The sequence below is a fragment of the Vipera ursinii genome (assembly GCF_947247035.1).
Source record: "Vipera ursinii genome assembly, chromosome: 5".
Taxonomy (NCBI): Eukaryota; Metazoa; Chordata; class Lepidosauria; order Squamata; family Viperidae; genus Vipera; species Vipera ursinii.
This window is the reverse complement of record NC_139518.1, coordinates 53,950,129-53,964,875: the sequence shown is the minus strand read 5'-3', so window position 1 is coordinate 53,964,875 and position 14,747 is coordinate 53,950,129. Positions and strand designations below refer to the sequence as shown.

At 36.9% G+C, this 14,747-nt stretch overlaps 1 protein-coding gene across 1 annotated transcript in view; it reads left to right on the top strand.

Moving 5' to 3' along the window:
• Positions 1 to 14,747, top strand: part of AFAP1L2 (actin filament associated protein 1 like 2) — a 37,010-nt gene that overhangs the window by 13,761 nt on the left and 8,502 nt on the right. Inside the window, exons 5-10 of the mRNA XM_083363775.1 lie at positions 1,959 to 2,161; positions 3,572 to 3,751; positions 4,978 to 5,067; positions 7,361 to 7,424; positions 10,864 to 10,968; positions 11,733 to 11,944. Coding sequence (XP_083219901.1) covers positions 1,959 to 2,161; positions 3,572 to 3,751; positions 4,978 to 5,067; positions 7,361 to 7,424; positions 10,864 to 10,968; positions 11,733 to 11,944 — 854 coding nt within the window. The remainder of the gene's footprint in view (positions 1 to 1,958; positions 2,162 to 3,571; positions 3,752 to 4,977; positions 5,068 to 7,360; positions 7,425 to 10,863; positions 10,969 to 11,732; positions 11,945 to 14,747) is intronic.

Here is a 14,747-nt window from a genome sequence, read left to right as displayed (position 1 = left end):
AAATGGCCAAACTGAAAGTTTGGAGTCAATAACTGTGGCAGAATTTAGAACCAGTGTGGGAGAAAAAGTGGCAGAGTTAAAAAAGCAAGTTTTAGTAAGCAAGTGGACTAAATCCAATCTCCCCGTCCCAAATACTGTTGAATATTATCTGATTCCAGGAAGGTGCTGACCATTAGTCAAGCACATTCCTGTGCTTAGGTTTCTTAGCATTGTACAAATTTAGATTGTACAAATCAGAAAGTAGGGCTGTGCAGCGCTTTCGACTCAATTGCAGAAGGGAGCTTTGGGTATACAGGGAACTCAGTTTGAAACCTCACATCACCCTGAGAATTGTTTGTAATGTAAATTAGTATAAAATAATATAAATAATTTGCAGTGCAAATTTCATCATTTAAAGAAAGACACAAGTCTTCAACAACAATGACTTCTATGACAATAGCAAAATAAAGAGTGATGATCATGACGATGTTATTTATTCAGTCAGTCTGAATTCTTGGCAATTCTACGGGCCAGGTCTCTCCATATCTTCTGATCTTGTCCCAAAGGTGCTTTTTCCAAGAGGCAACTAGACTATCTTGTACTTCTTTGAAGAGGTTTCGCTTCTCATCTAAGAAGCTTCTACAGCTCTTGGATGAGAAGCAAAATGTCATCAAAGAAAAACAAGACAGTCCAGTTGCCTCTTGGAAAAAGCACCTCTGGGACAACCATGACTTGGATGACTGAGAATCTCCACAGATCGTTCGATCTTGCACTATTTCCTTATCTTTTTCTATGCTCTGGCTGGTGTCAGCTTTGATGGTGTCCAGCCATCGTGTTCTTTGATGGCCTGGTTTCCTTTTACCGCTAACTCTTCCAAATATAATTGTTTTCTCCAGGGAATTCCCCCACATGGCATGGCCAAAGTAAGTGAGACATAGTTTCACCTTCTAGTGACATCTGGTATTATGTGCTCCAGTATTTGTTTGTCATCTTTGCTGTAATATTTTTTTCCACTTGTGTATAAGGCTCATGAAACAAATATTAGCCCCTCCCCACTAAAATTAAATACTGGCTTCCACATGAAGAAATCAGTGATCAGAGCAAAAATCAGGAAAAAAACACCAGGGTGACATGGAATAAGATTAAACTGTTGAATTTGTTCATTGCACCATTTTCAATGTTAGCTAGTCCAAGCAAGTGTATGGATGTACTTTTGGTATGGTATCTTCACACTTCTGTTTTCTTCTATTTCCTAAATTTTATAATATTCACAGATATTTTTTTTGAAAAAGAAAGTCATTATTTTAATGTAAGATAAGTTACAGTTCTTTGTTACTAGCTATTCTAAGAGTGATGGATGTTGAAATCTTAAGACTTTTGAAGGTTATCAGTTTGCATGATGTAGCAGAACATAGAATTTATAAAATTGATACTTTATGTAACTTCAAACTGAATAAAATTCATGTGTAATATGTATATTATTAAAACATGTCATATTTATTTCATACCACTACAGCTTGGTTGGATTAATTAAATAGGACTGTTGACTATACAGATACTCAAATTATTAGTGTAATAGTTGTATCAAAATTAATGCAAGGGTTTTCTTGGGGTAAAAAACAACCTGATGGCACATTAACAATTATTTCATATGAATGTAATTCATGCCATTCACTTTTCCAAATATATTATATTAGAAGATTGCAGCCTACAAGAGGTGGCTGTTATTATCAAATTTAAAAATTGGACTGGATAGTGAACTTCTGCATGCTGATCAAAATGGAATGGGGGTAAAGTTGCCATATTTTCTTGAACATGTGATGGTTTAAATTTTACAAGTTCTCAAGCCATCTTTACTTCTGATTATCTTAGTTATACATATTGGAATGCTTTGGCACTTAACTAGTGAACAATAGAAAAAACTAATCCTTTTTTAACCTGGATGTAAATGTAAATGGTCTTTTTTCCCTTGGATGCAGATGATGAAGCAGTCAGCAGCTCCTATGAATCCTATGATGAGGAAGAGAGCAGTAAAGGCAAGTCAGCACCTCATCAGTGGCCGTCACCCGAAGCATCTATTGAACTTATGAAAGATGCCCGGATCTGTGCTTTTCTCTGGCGAAAGAAGTGGTTAGGCCAGTGGGCCAAGCAGCTTTGCATGATTAAAGAAAACAGATTGTTGGTAAGTATTTGGCGAGCCAGAAAATATGTTTAAAATCTAAATTATTCTTGAAGATTTTCTGTTAAAACTTTAAAAAATGAAGAATTCAGAAAATAGAGGTGGCAAATAAATCCAAAGGGGCTATTTCATCTACAAAATTCCTTCCTCCTGGTAAGCAAACAAATATTTTTGGGAAGCCTGTAAATAGGATGTAAAGGCAACTTTACTTTAAGGATATGTAATTTTCAGATGTTTTGGACTACAGATTTTACTATCCTACCTCAGACAGTCATTTAAGAGAGGCTCTTGGTTTTCCGTTCTTGAAATAAGAGCAAATGGTACTCAAGACTAGAAGTGTTTGCAGAAGAGCTATTTGGGCAGGTAAGGAGGGAGGAACATGGAGGAATGTTAACAAGTATGGTTAAAGTATGGTATGAGGCAGGGAAGCAACCAAAAATATAGAGCCAAGGTAACCCTTGTCACTCTTTATTCTATTCCATATTCCAATATATTTGTTGAGAAAGAAGTGTGCATGAATTATATATACTCTTGTGGAAGAAATATAGTATAAGGTTAGACAAAGGAATACTGTAATCAAGAGGTTTTAATGTGTGAGGTAAATAACATGCTGCTTCCCCCCCTCCTCCAAATATCATTTCAACATTAGTGATGAGAATGCATGCTTGAATATATCTAAACTTAGTTACATGGCACATGTAAAATTTGTATTAAGTGTGAATACAAATTTGTATTAAATGTGAAGAATGGTAGAGGCCTTCCTTCTAATCTTTATTGGATAGCTTTAATTTTTGCTTTCTAACCTCCAGCACCTGTTTTCATTCATAATTTCACCTGAACACGTGGCAGTTGGCTTTACTTTAAATAAATATTACTTATTACCTGGGATACACTGCAAATAACAAGCCTTTAGACACATCGTTGTTAGGTAGGTTTAGTCCCCCTTAAACATGGCTTGAGACTATGTTACTTTACAAATTCCTCTATCTGAGGTATTTGGCTGTCTACCAGAATAGATAGGGTAGGTGTATTCCAGGTCCTTTCTCTTAAACATTTCCATTTGTGGGTCCTTAGAAGTGCACCTTTTTTGCTGTAACCTCTGTCTTAAGGAACACCATCGCTCCTGAGATCCAACAGCTCTCCTCCTTTTAACCTTCAGGAGAATAATTAAGACCTGACTCTTCCCCCAAGGATTGCAACAGGGTGAGCTCAGGGTGGGATGAGACTATTGTGAGTGCCATCTGGGAAGTTCAGTTGTAGGCCCAGTTTTATCTTTTTTTTTGTTTTATGATTATTTCTTGTTTGATTGGTTGTAAGCCACCTAAGAGTTGCTTTTAAGTTGAGGAGCTGAACAAATGTTTTAAATGATTTTAAAGAAAATAATAATCTTAATTATATTGCTTTTGTCCTCAGTGCTACAAAACTTCCAAGGACCATAATCCTCAGCTGGATGTTAATTTGGTGGGTTGCAGTGTCATTCACAAGGAGAAGAATCTAAGAAAGCAGGAACATAAGTTGAAGATCATCCCCATGAATGCAGATGTGATCGTCTTGGGTTTGCAAAGTAAAGACCAGGCAGAACAATGGCTCAGAGTGAGTTGAGCCTTTTTCCTTTGCAATTTCTGTTACTCCATGTAACTGGAGTTGGCAATTGCAAATGCCAACACTGAACTTGGCAGCCAGTGTACTTGTGCTTTACCAGTCATGTGATTTAAGGCTCCTGCTTAAACACACAATGCCTTTAGGAAACGAAACCACATATTTATGAAATATACTTGATGTGTTCATTGGAGCCCAAGGGAAATGTATGAATTGGAAGAGCAAAGCTCCTTGTTAAAGTAATTTTAAATTTAAATATTTTTAGAGAATTTTCAATAGCGTTAATTTAAATTTTATACAGGTAGTCCTCGGGTTATGACCACTCACTCAGAAATCATTTAAAGTTATGATGTCACCGAGTGAATGGTGCTTACAATTGGTCCTCTATGTTCTAGATTTAGTTACATGATACTGTGCTTCTAAGCTTTTCAGGGGATAAATATTCAATGTTATGTGGACATGCCCTTGCTATTTTACATTTCTGTACTTATTATTTTGATTTTTCTGCATCTTAATTTTCCATGCCAAAGACCTCTGAACTGAGGTTAGCTGTGAAAACACAAGGAAACTCTTAATAATTTATAGTCAAGTAAAAAGGTCCAAGTACAAAGCAAGTACATGCTGTTTGGTAAATCTTTTAAAAGCACAAGAACACTGGCTGGCAAAGTACCAAGCCTCTGTTTCTAAATTAAACTATCCACAGCAAAAAAATACATGTATGCAGTCATCTTGGTATAACACAGGGTTACTTTGTCAGCCCAAATTGGGGTAATCTTCTGCACCTCTCATGATTGGTTTTAATCTAGAGTGGTCAGTATAGCACAGAAACTAAAATCATTTTCATCTTCCAATAGGTGAAAGAGTTTTTTTTTAAAAAAAATATATTGTTGGCACATGTAGTGTTTTGGATCTTGATATCTCTACTGACATTCCCAGGGACTGTTGCGTAAGAAATCATTCCTAATTAGTGTAGAACAATGGTGGGGATTGCCCAGAACATCCTCTAATTTGGTGTGCTGTTTATATATATGTTCTAGGCTTCACTTTCAAGCAGAGCTTTCTGAAACAACTCAGCTTCTATATCTCTAATTTCAAAATTGCTTTGTTTAAACTGAGTTAAAATTAGCTAAACATTTTTCGGCACAGAAGAAAATAAAAGATGTAGCTGCATCCATAAGACAAGAACTTGCTTACATCATGCTTCCCCGCTCCCTTCACAGGTAATCCAAGAAACAAGTGGTCTCTATCCAGACGGGCCGTGTGAAGGAAATCAGTATGTTCCAGACTTTCAGAGGTTCAATAATCCAAAAGTATGTCTTATCTTTTGAAAGGGATGCTTAAAAAGTAGCTCTTAAATCTTCCTGTTGCATAATATTTTAAAACTACTTGATTATCTAAGGGAAGTTACTCCCACCATCAAAACAGGAAAATGGCTGAAACTTGCAAATGTGAAAACTCCAGCTTTGTTGTATGCTGCAATTAGAACAGCTTCAAGCATCTTTCCATCCCTTCACAACAACACTTCTTTGTATCCATTTATCTTCCTAATAAGCTTGTTTCAAATTGCTTTTAAACAGAGCTTAATAGATTTAGTTCTGTTCAAATCCAAATGAAAACATTATATAAAGAAGCATTGTTTTTCCCCCCTTTTATGACCCTTTAATCCAGTGGTGGGATTCAGCCAGTTCACACCAGTTTGGCAGAACCAGTAGCTAATTTTTTGGTGCCCAGGCCCAGAATGGACTTCCCAAATTGGTATCCACACAGAGAACTGGTTGTTCACATATTTGAATCCCACCACTGCTTTAATCCCTTGTTTCAGGGTGGACTTGGGGTGACTGAATGGAGCTGAGCATTTACTGGGCTTTAAAAAATATCTCTATATAAATATAAAGAGCCATGGTGGTGCAGTGGTTAAAATGCAGCATTGCAGTCTAATTCAGCTCACTGCCAGGAGTTCGATCCTCACTGGCTCAAGATTGACTCAGTCTTCTATGCTTCCGAGGTCGGTAAAATGAGGACCTAGACTGTTGGGTGCAATATGCAGAATTTGTAAACCTCTTAGAGAGTGTTTTAAAGCACCATGAAGTAGTATATAATCTAAATGCTAGTGCTATTGTTCTCTATATCTGGATACACACACACATATCCATACATATGCATATTTTTCTTTTTCTTTTGGTATCTCTTTGGGACAATTGGGATTTTTTAGTTGTTTATTTTCTATTTTTGTCTTATTTTCTATCCATAATCAGTAGAATGTTATTTGTCTGTTTCTGTTGAATTTGGTGTGCTAAAAACTTTCTTGGACCCCACATGCTCTCCTACAGAAACCTAAGGAAAGCATCTGGGATGGGAAACATGGAACAAATTTAGTCAAACATAACCTAGAGCTCATTTAAAGGCTATTCCAATGGTAGTAAGGCCTTCTTTCCTACAGTGTGTCAGCACAGAATTGCCTTATGGAGTTATTGATGTTGCTTCAGTTGGAGCTATGATGTTCTGAGCTGCCGAAGAGAAGGGACTGTTTTCAATAATCTGCTATGATACATTTGCAAAACAATTTGCTGATTATATTGCTTACCTCTATTCCAACTTGGACTTGTTCTATGAAAGCGATTAGTGGTTTCCAGTTTCCATGGATGTGACTTATCTCATTCATTTATGGACCCAATAATTTTTTTAAGGGTGGAAATGGGAACTAAATGACTTTGGTAGGCAAATCATTAACTTTACAATCCTAGATATCTCCATCCAGCAGAAGAGGCTAAAATAGTACCACTGGGTTGTTCCACTACATTATGCCACTTAATTCAGCCCTGCATGGTTCTATATGCTTTTAAATATCCACAAGAAGCTGCTAGTTCTTGTGGTGCTTTAGGGAGTGATCTGATTATTATTTGGGTGATATCTAACACACTTTTTTGCCAATTGATGCCAAGGAGCTTTTTGAAATTACTTTTCCACATGGCTTGGCTACCATGAAAAGACTTTTTCCTCTTACTTTAATTAATTAATTCTTCAAAATTCAGAGTGATTTTACATTCAGAATTCTGTGATGTTTATGTGTCCCAAAAGGAGCTCTATTTTCATGGATATAGTAAACACTTCCTTACTTAATAGATTTCTTGCTGGTTCATTAAAAAGAATGCTTGGGTGAATTAAACTGAGAGTAAAAGTACATTTCATACAATGTACTGTTATTTGTTTATATTGTAATATCAGTATTATAATTAAATGAGCATGTTTTTAAGCCAATGAACCAACCATTGGGCAATTAATGTTATGAAAGAGGAAGCTTGGTGGAAAGATCAAGTTTCTCCATTCGTGTGCCTGGTGTTCCAATCAAGCTGTGTTGCTATTTGCCTGAAGTCGAATAAAAAAGAAGCAGCTGGGGTTTTTTTTAGTGAGGATTTGTAAATCTGATAACATTCCAAGAGCAATCGATATATAAATATTCATACTTTTTACTGTACTACCCATCATTTTCTCACATTGCTCTAAACATAAAATATAAGTTACCAACAGGCAGAAGAGTTCTTCAATCCAGTATGTTATAATTTTCTCAACTTTAATCTGGAGATTGTCCTTTGTTCTTTGCAGGTGGAGCCATCAGAGAGTGGGAGCAACGCTGATGGTCACATGGAACTGATGGAAACAAAAGATGGTAATGTGACTTAGAATTCAGAAAGTTTCCCCAATCTAGTATCTTTCATAGATGTTGGGAACTGAAATCCCATGACAACTGGAAGATTCTGGGCAGGAGGAATTTGAATTAGAAGGAAGAGAGAAATTAAAGCAGCTTTCTCTGCTGTATACAGTATTGAATTTGCAGATTTCCTGGTTGAAATAGAATTGGATAGAGGAGCTTCTCTGCCAAATTAATTTGTTATCCACACTAATTAAACTATGTAGCTTCTACCAGGGATAATGAAAGAGGACCTTGTAGAACATAGAAAACTGCCATATACCTGTTTATCAGTCCAATCTACTTCTACCAGTATCTATTTTGACTGGTGATGGTTGTCCAGGGTTTTGAGCAAAAAGAAATCCTTTACTTCTCCTCCTATCTGAAATTTTAATTAAAAATCAAGAATCAAATGTGGGACTTTCTGTGTAAAATGCTTATGCTCTTCTGCTAAGCTATGAACCCTTCAGAAAGGAAGGAATATTAAAAAAAGGAGGCATTATATCATGATTCCTCTCAATATACGTAGACAGAAAATGTTGCCACTTAGAATAATATCATAAAGAGGAGGCATTTTTACCTGAAACTAAATTTCATTTAACTTGTTGGAATATGAAACAAAACATGTTTTGCATTTGATTATTAACTGGATAATCTTTTTCCCCTGGAACTGAAGTATTAGAAACAATATCAGTAGGCCAGAAGCTTGTAGCAGCTTTATTAAATTGTTGGTCAATTACAGTAAACCTAAACCTAAAGCTTGTAGCAGCTCTATTAATTTGTTGGTCAACTGCAGTAAACCTAACCTGATTGATCAAGAGCTTACATGCCAAGAATATATACTGCAGTTATGTGCTTGCTTACATGAAGTATTATGTGTATTTCTCCCAAGAATTAAAGTTACACCAAGATTGCAATAAAAGATTTAGTGTAAATAGAAACAGAAAAGGACAATCACATTAAGACCAGGTAAACACCCTCTGGGAAAGATTGAGGGCAATAGAAGAAGGGGACGACAGAGAATGAGGTGGCTGGATGGAGTCACTGAAGCAGTAGGCGTGAGCTTAAATGGACTCCAGAAGATGGTAGAGGACAGGAAGGCCTGGAGGAACATTGTCCATAGGGTCGTGATGGGTCGGACACGACTTCGCAACTAACAACAACAAACACCCTCTATTTGCAACAGGCTTCATCTGAGTTTTCAGTCATTCCTTGCAGTTTGTTGTAAAAACCTAAGAAGCTTTGCAAATACTTGAAAAGGAATGCCTGCAAACACTTTCTCCAGTTCCACAGAAAAGAGGATGGTTCAAAGGAAAATAACTCAGCTGGTAATCACAAGAGTCTTTCTCACTTCCCTGCAACCATAACCATGCTTTAGCTTTTTTTTCTTTTCTGCCATGTACTCATTAAGTGGCTTTTGTCTCATCCCCAGCCCATATCTGAGGCATTTGAAAATGGCCTCTTCTCCCAACACAATTTTTGCTGTAGACATGATCTGGCACACTTTACCAATCATTTAGCTGACGATGTGGTGTGGAGCTAGGATCTGCTCAGTTTGCTGCTTTAGGCTTCTGCAGGCATATCTCTTTTCTCTGGTTATTGTGAGTTGCTCTCCACTGCCATTTTGGAATGGGTGGCAGATGCCTGCCTTCTCCAGTCATCTTCCCTTGGAATATTTAACTGGAGTTTCTGAAGAGCTGATCTTAAAAACATGCACCTAGCATGCTTCTAAAAGAGCTGTAGACCTGATTTTTAAACAAGATTACAATTCTTTTGAGAGAGTAAACCGACAGTTGAGTGTGTCCTGCCAGTAGGGGCTCTGAAGGTGTTCTTCTGCTACAATGGATAAGGATTTTATATAGCTGTATTTTTTACTCTTTATTGTCATCATTTTTTTTGAGGAACAATGCAACTTCCTCCTGCCTGGTGAATGTTCCCAGGGCCAGAGTTATATAGTAGTAGTTCCTCCACAGTTACTTATGTTGCCTTTGGGAGGGGGTAATCTCATTTTGTTTACTTCATTCTGACTTTGGTGACACTAAATACTATGATAAGCAAAATGACAAAATTCTTGAAGTCTGTTCTGGCACATAGGTTCTGCATGATCATCCCCCAGCTAATTCTGAGGTTAGAACTGGACTTCTGGTCATTAACTGCATGTACTACCATTCTCTTGCAGCACTAGTTATGGGATCAGGTCCACCCATTTCATCCCACATGCCTGTCTGTACTTTTTATCTATGATTTGCTGGTTTTTTTGTTTAAAGAATTAATGCTGTTTCAAAAGACCATTATTTCTGCCCTCAGAATAGCCTGCAATACAGGTATCAAATATTTCGCCCCTATGCTCCTCCTCTGTGTTGTTACCATTCAGTCTTTTAGAACTCAGCTTTAGCCATACACAGAAATAACTTGAGGATAGCTAACAGGCAGAAAAGGTTATGGGGACACTGACCAAACTCTCTCTGGAGGGAGCTCTGCCACTAGTTGCTAATCCCACTGTTCTAAACTTGTCCCATATTGCCCTATGGGGATCAGGATGGGTGAAAGAGGGTTAAATACTTGGTGGGCGCGAGATGAATTTGCAGGACACACCATTTCTGTTCCTTTCCTTGGCCACAATAATTAAGCACTTCACCAGTTAATGGCCTCATTACTGCATCAAAATGAGGATCAGCAATGGGGGCAGGACAATTTATTCTAGCATACTTTTCTGCCAGCTCAAGGGCTGTTGGATGATGCTTTCATACAACTTTGAGGGAGAGCTGTGCACATGAAACAGGTGGCCCTATTTTAGCCCAATCCAAAATCCAATCCAATTTATGGATATAGTGCAGGGATATCAAACTGCCAGCTTGCGGGCCGTATGCATCATAGCAAAACCGCGCCCACCCCATTGCCTGCAATGGGAAAAAAGTTGCGATACATTGTGACATATCACGTGACATTGCGAATTTGGCACCCCTGACATAGTGGGTTCAGAAATTACTTAAAAGATACAAATACTTCAATCCCAGCAGAAAATTATAAGGTTGTGTCAACAATCACATCAGCATGTTTTTAGTAGGTTAAAAAGGACAACCTACACATTTGGTGTACAGTGCTGTTCATTACATTCTGTCTAACCTACCTTACAATGGCTCAGATGAAAGCAGGAAAGAAATTGTATGAAAAACAAGCTCTGTTTTGTTCCAGGCTGACTTAAAATAGGAGGCATTTTTTCCAATAACACAAGTGTACTTTTCATTCCTCCCTTTTTTGAATACTTGTCTCTACAAGTACATATTTCATAATTATCAAGGTAATATCACTCAATCGAGATCAGCTAAATATCTTCAGGCACATAAGTAGGTTATCATTTTATAAGGATCATTTTCTTCAGCAATAGAATTTAATATGTAGCTTTTTTGTTATTTAGCTAAGAAGAAATGCACACCTGGGTTAAAATTTAGCAACCTGATGAATCTTGGGAGAAAGAAGTCTGCCTCCATGGACAGTCAAGAAAGATCTTTGGATTCTTGCAGTAAGTAACTTTTATGAAGTGCACATAGTTTTCTGTGTTTATTTGAATTGCTGTGACCTGCAGGGAAGATAATTCCAGAGAATGATGCAAAAGAGAACTTTAATATATCCATTGTTATAAAATAAATATATCCATTGTGACTGGAAAATAATAGAAAGCAGTGGAAATAATAGAAAGTGCTCTTTTTAAGTCTTGTAAAAATCCATAGAATGTACAGTAGTACATTTGGGAGAATTCTGAGAGTCACTCTAAACTTTATTGTAACAAAATATCCAGATTCTTCTTCTTGTCTTTGCTCAAAATGTAATCCAAAATCAAATTCTGACCATTGAGCCATACGTTATTTACACAGCACAGGTTGTATTTGATTGGAGGATGAACAGTGGGTGATGATGGCTGTGCTGTTATCAATTAATTAATTAGTTACAATAGATGCTTTTTAATATCAGAATTAATTGATTGGAGGATGAATAGTGGGTGATGATGGCTGTGCTGTTATCAATTAATTAATTAGTTACAATAGATGCTTTTTAATATCAGAATTTGTATCTCGGTTTGTATGATGGTTTGACTAACATGTTCATCATGTTGTAGGGTTGGAAGTAGTCTTAGAGGCCTTTTAGTTTAGCACTGGGCAAGAAAATTATTTATGTCAGCATGTTCTTATCCACTGACAACAGATCATCTCTGGAGGGGATTGAAAGAGTATTCTGGGCTCCATTAAGAAGGAAAATATTATTAAAACAACATTTCTTTCTTCACAGCATATTTAAATGTACTGGTGAACAGCCAATGGAAATCCTACTGGTGCCATGTGAAGGATGGCCAGCTCCACTTCTACCAGGACAAAAACAAAAACAAAACAGCTCAACAGCCTTTGAACTTGGTGGGCTGTGAAATCATCCCAGACCCAAGCCCTGACCACGTCTACTCATTTCGTATCCTGCACAATGGTGAAGAACTGGCCATGTTAGAGGTATGGATGTCATTCTCTCCAGAAGCTGGTAAAGACAGTTTAGTAGCCATTCAGCTTCCTTTAAATGACTTATGTTACCTATCCAAAGCTTATTTCATTGAATTGCATAAAAACATAATACAGAAAGCAGAAGAGAGAGCAAAATGAACTTTTAATTTGTTTTCCTTACATTGCAGCCAAATTAACCCAAAAGGTAAATTTATCATGAGAAAATAATACCTGCAATTAAAATAGTAGCTATAGTGTAATTTTAAACAGCAGGAAAGTAACGCTAGCAATAAGTCTCCAACATTTGGCTTCCCAGAAAGAGATGCAGGGCACAGCAGTATAGAACCATTTTTCTCCTTAAGGACTATTCCTTTGCAGAAAATAATCTTTGGATTATTTTTTATTTTATTTATTTTAATCCCATTTACTGTATATCCCGCCCTTCTCCGAAGACTCAGGGCGGCTTACACTCTAAGCACAAATCAAATGTGCTTAGCAATAGCCTTCATTCTATGTATATGCCTGCTTATTAGGGCTTTCACACACACCCCAAGCGGCATTATTACAAAGTCAGCTTGTTGCCCCCAACAATCTGGGTCCTCATTTTACCTCCCTCGGAAGGATGGAAGGCTGAGTCAACCTTGAGCCTGGTGGGACTCGAACCTGCACTAATTGCAGGCAGCTGGTGTTACTTAGGGAGGCATTAGCCCACTGCTCCACCAAGGCTCTATGATGCTGGTATAACAATAGGGTCAAAATTTACAGTAAGCAGGACTCTTCATGTCCTTTTTTCTTATTTTCCCCTTACTTTCTTCTTTGCTGGGTTCATTGGCTTCCTAGATGATCCTGCTTTTTATTGATTGGCCCTGTATGTTTCTACTCTATATTTGGCAATGCTTAAAATAATAGCCATGTTGTTAGAACTGTAACAAAAAAATATGTTGAGCACTACATCAGCAGTTTTATAGTTCAGTAAGTCAGTGGTGTATTCAAAAATAAATAAATATGAAGCTGCTTCAAATGATTCTTTGCCCAGGACCTTTTGTTCTACCTCCCACTATCACTTTTTAATGTTTTTTTTTTAATTTTTAAAAAAGTTCAGGCTGAGGGCCCAATTTCTTTTCTCCATGTTGACTGTTTCCACCCTAGTTCCGCTTCCAAATGGCATATTCTCTCTCTTACTCATGCCTACAAAGACACATAGGAAAGAAAGTACTTTAAATTTATAACATAGGAATGATATTGTGAGGTCAAGAATGCTGGAGGGAAAGGGAAAAAAGGAACAAGAAAGTAAAATAACTGTGGGAGTATCTAAAATTAGGCCAAGGTTCGCAGGCTATCCACAGATTGCAGGTGCTCCACCCTGCAATATAATGTGTAGTTAGCTGGTGCAGTTTTACCTTATGCACACATAAAAACAATTTGTGACATTGAATACTGTCAGAAATATTCACTCCTCCCTCCCCCCTTCTAGAGTTCTGCCCAAAGTATTATAGTATCTACATTATATATGGGGATGTACAATATAAATTCAAATTTTATCTTAGAATTCTAATCTTGTAACTTCCTGTTTTTTTAATGCACAAGTAATAAATGCAATTTTAAATATAACTCAAGGGAGTTTATAGGAGTTTAATTTCTCCTGGAGGAAAAATTGATTTCAAAAACAAGTTGCTTACCTCTATTACTTTCACTCAGAGTTGGTTTTTTTTTGTTGTTTATTGCTAATCTTAGATTCTCTGACATCAGCAACATTTGAGTGGGAGGAGGAAAATGTGACAAATTTCCTGCATTTTGTAGTGGGAGGAATATTTTCAGCTAAGGGTAGGATTGCCAGAGACTCTGAGCATTTTTTAGCAGACAAATTGCTGAATATGATGGAGCCAGAATAAGGATGACTTCAACAGTTATTTCAAACTAGTTTCATTCACCACGTTAAGGTGCCATATAGATTCAGCAGTTCAGTTCAAGGCAACTATAAATTATAAAATCGTTTCTCATTTTTCATGGTGCTTACTGAATATAGGCATCCATAGGTTCACGCAAACCCTTTTTACTTATGGGTGGCATCTGACATCAGATTACAAATTAAAAAAACTGGTGTCTGTAACATGTTGCATGTTACAGCATTTTTTTTCTCGATTGCAGAGGACACCTGTGATGTTTCCTTCATGTTTCACCACCAAATTTCAGTATTTATTTTAGGACCCATTTGGTACAGAAATATTTATAACATCAAATTGGTGCCACCTTCTGGGAGAAAAGGAGAAAGATCTTTAGATGAAATGCTTTTTCAAAAGTTTGGCATATTTATTTCGCCTGGGCAACTAAACTCTCATTTATTATTCAGGACAAATCCTACCTTGAATATACAATTTTCACAAATATTTAAATAATTAAATGTTTATATGAGTCTGTGAATTATTGAATTTCAAGCACATGATTTCCTTTCCATGGGATTTGGGCAGAACATAATTTCCTCACTTTCTTCTCCCACCCTAATTCTGTCCGCTCCTAAGTAAGGACTCTTTGAACAATGAACAAATTTGTGTGCTCACCCTATTCAGCCAAATAGTTCAACTCTTCAGAAAATATTTTTGGGGCATTGCTGAGTAGATAAAGGTACAAAATTTGTCTTTTCTTTGGCTTACTTCTAATGTTTCTTTAGATCCAAGCCATTAGATTAGAATAGTCCACTGATTAGAGATTCACTAAACCACTGATTAGAAGAGATTTGAACCATCTGTCAGAATCCATTTATATCACATTCATAAATGTATGTTTAAAACATTATCCCCCCCCTATGGATTCTGCC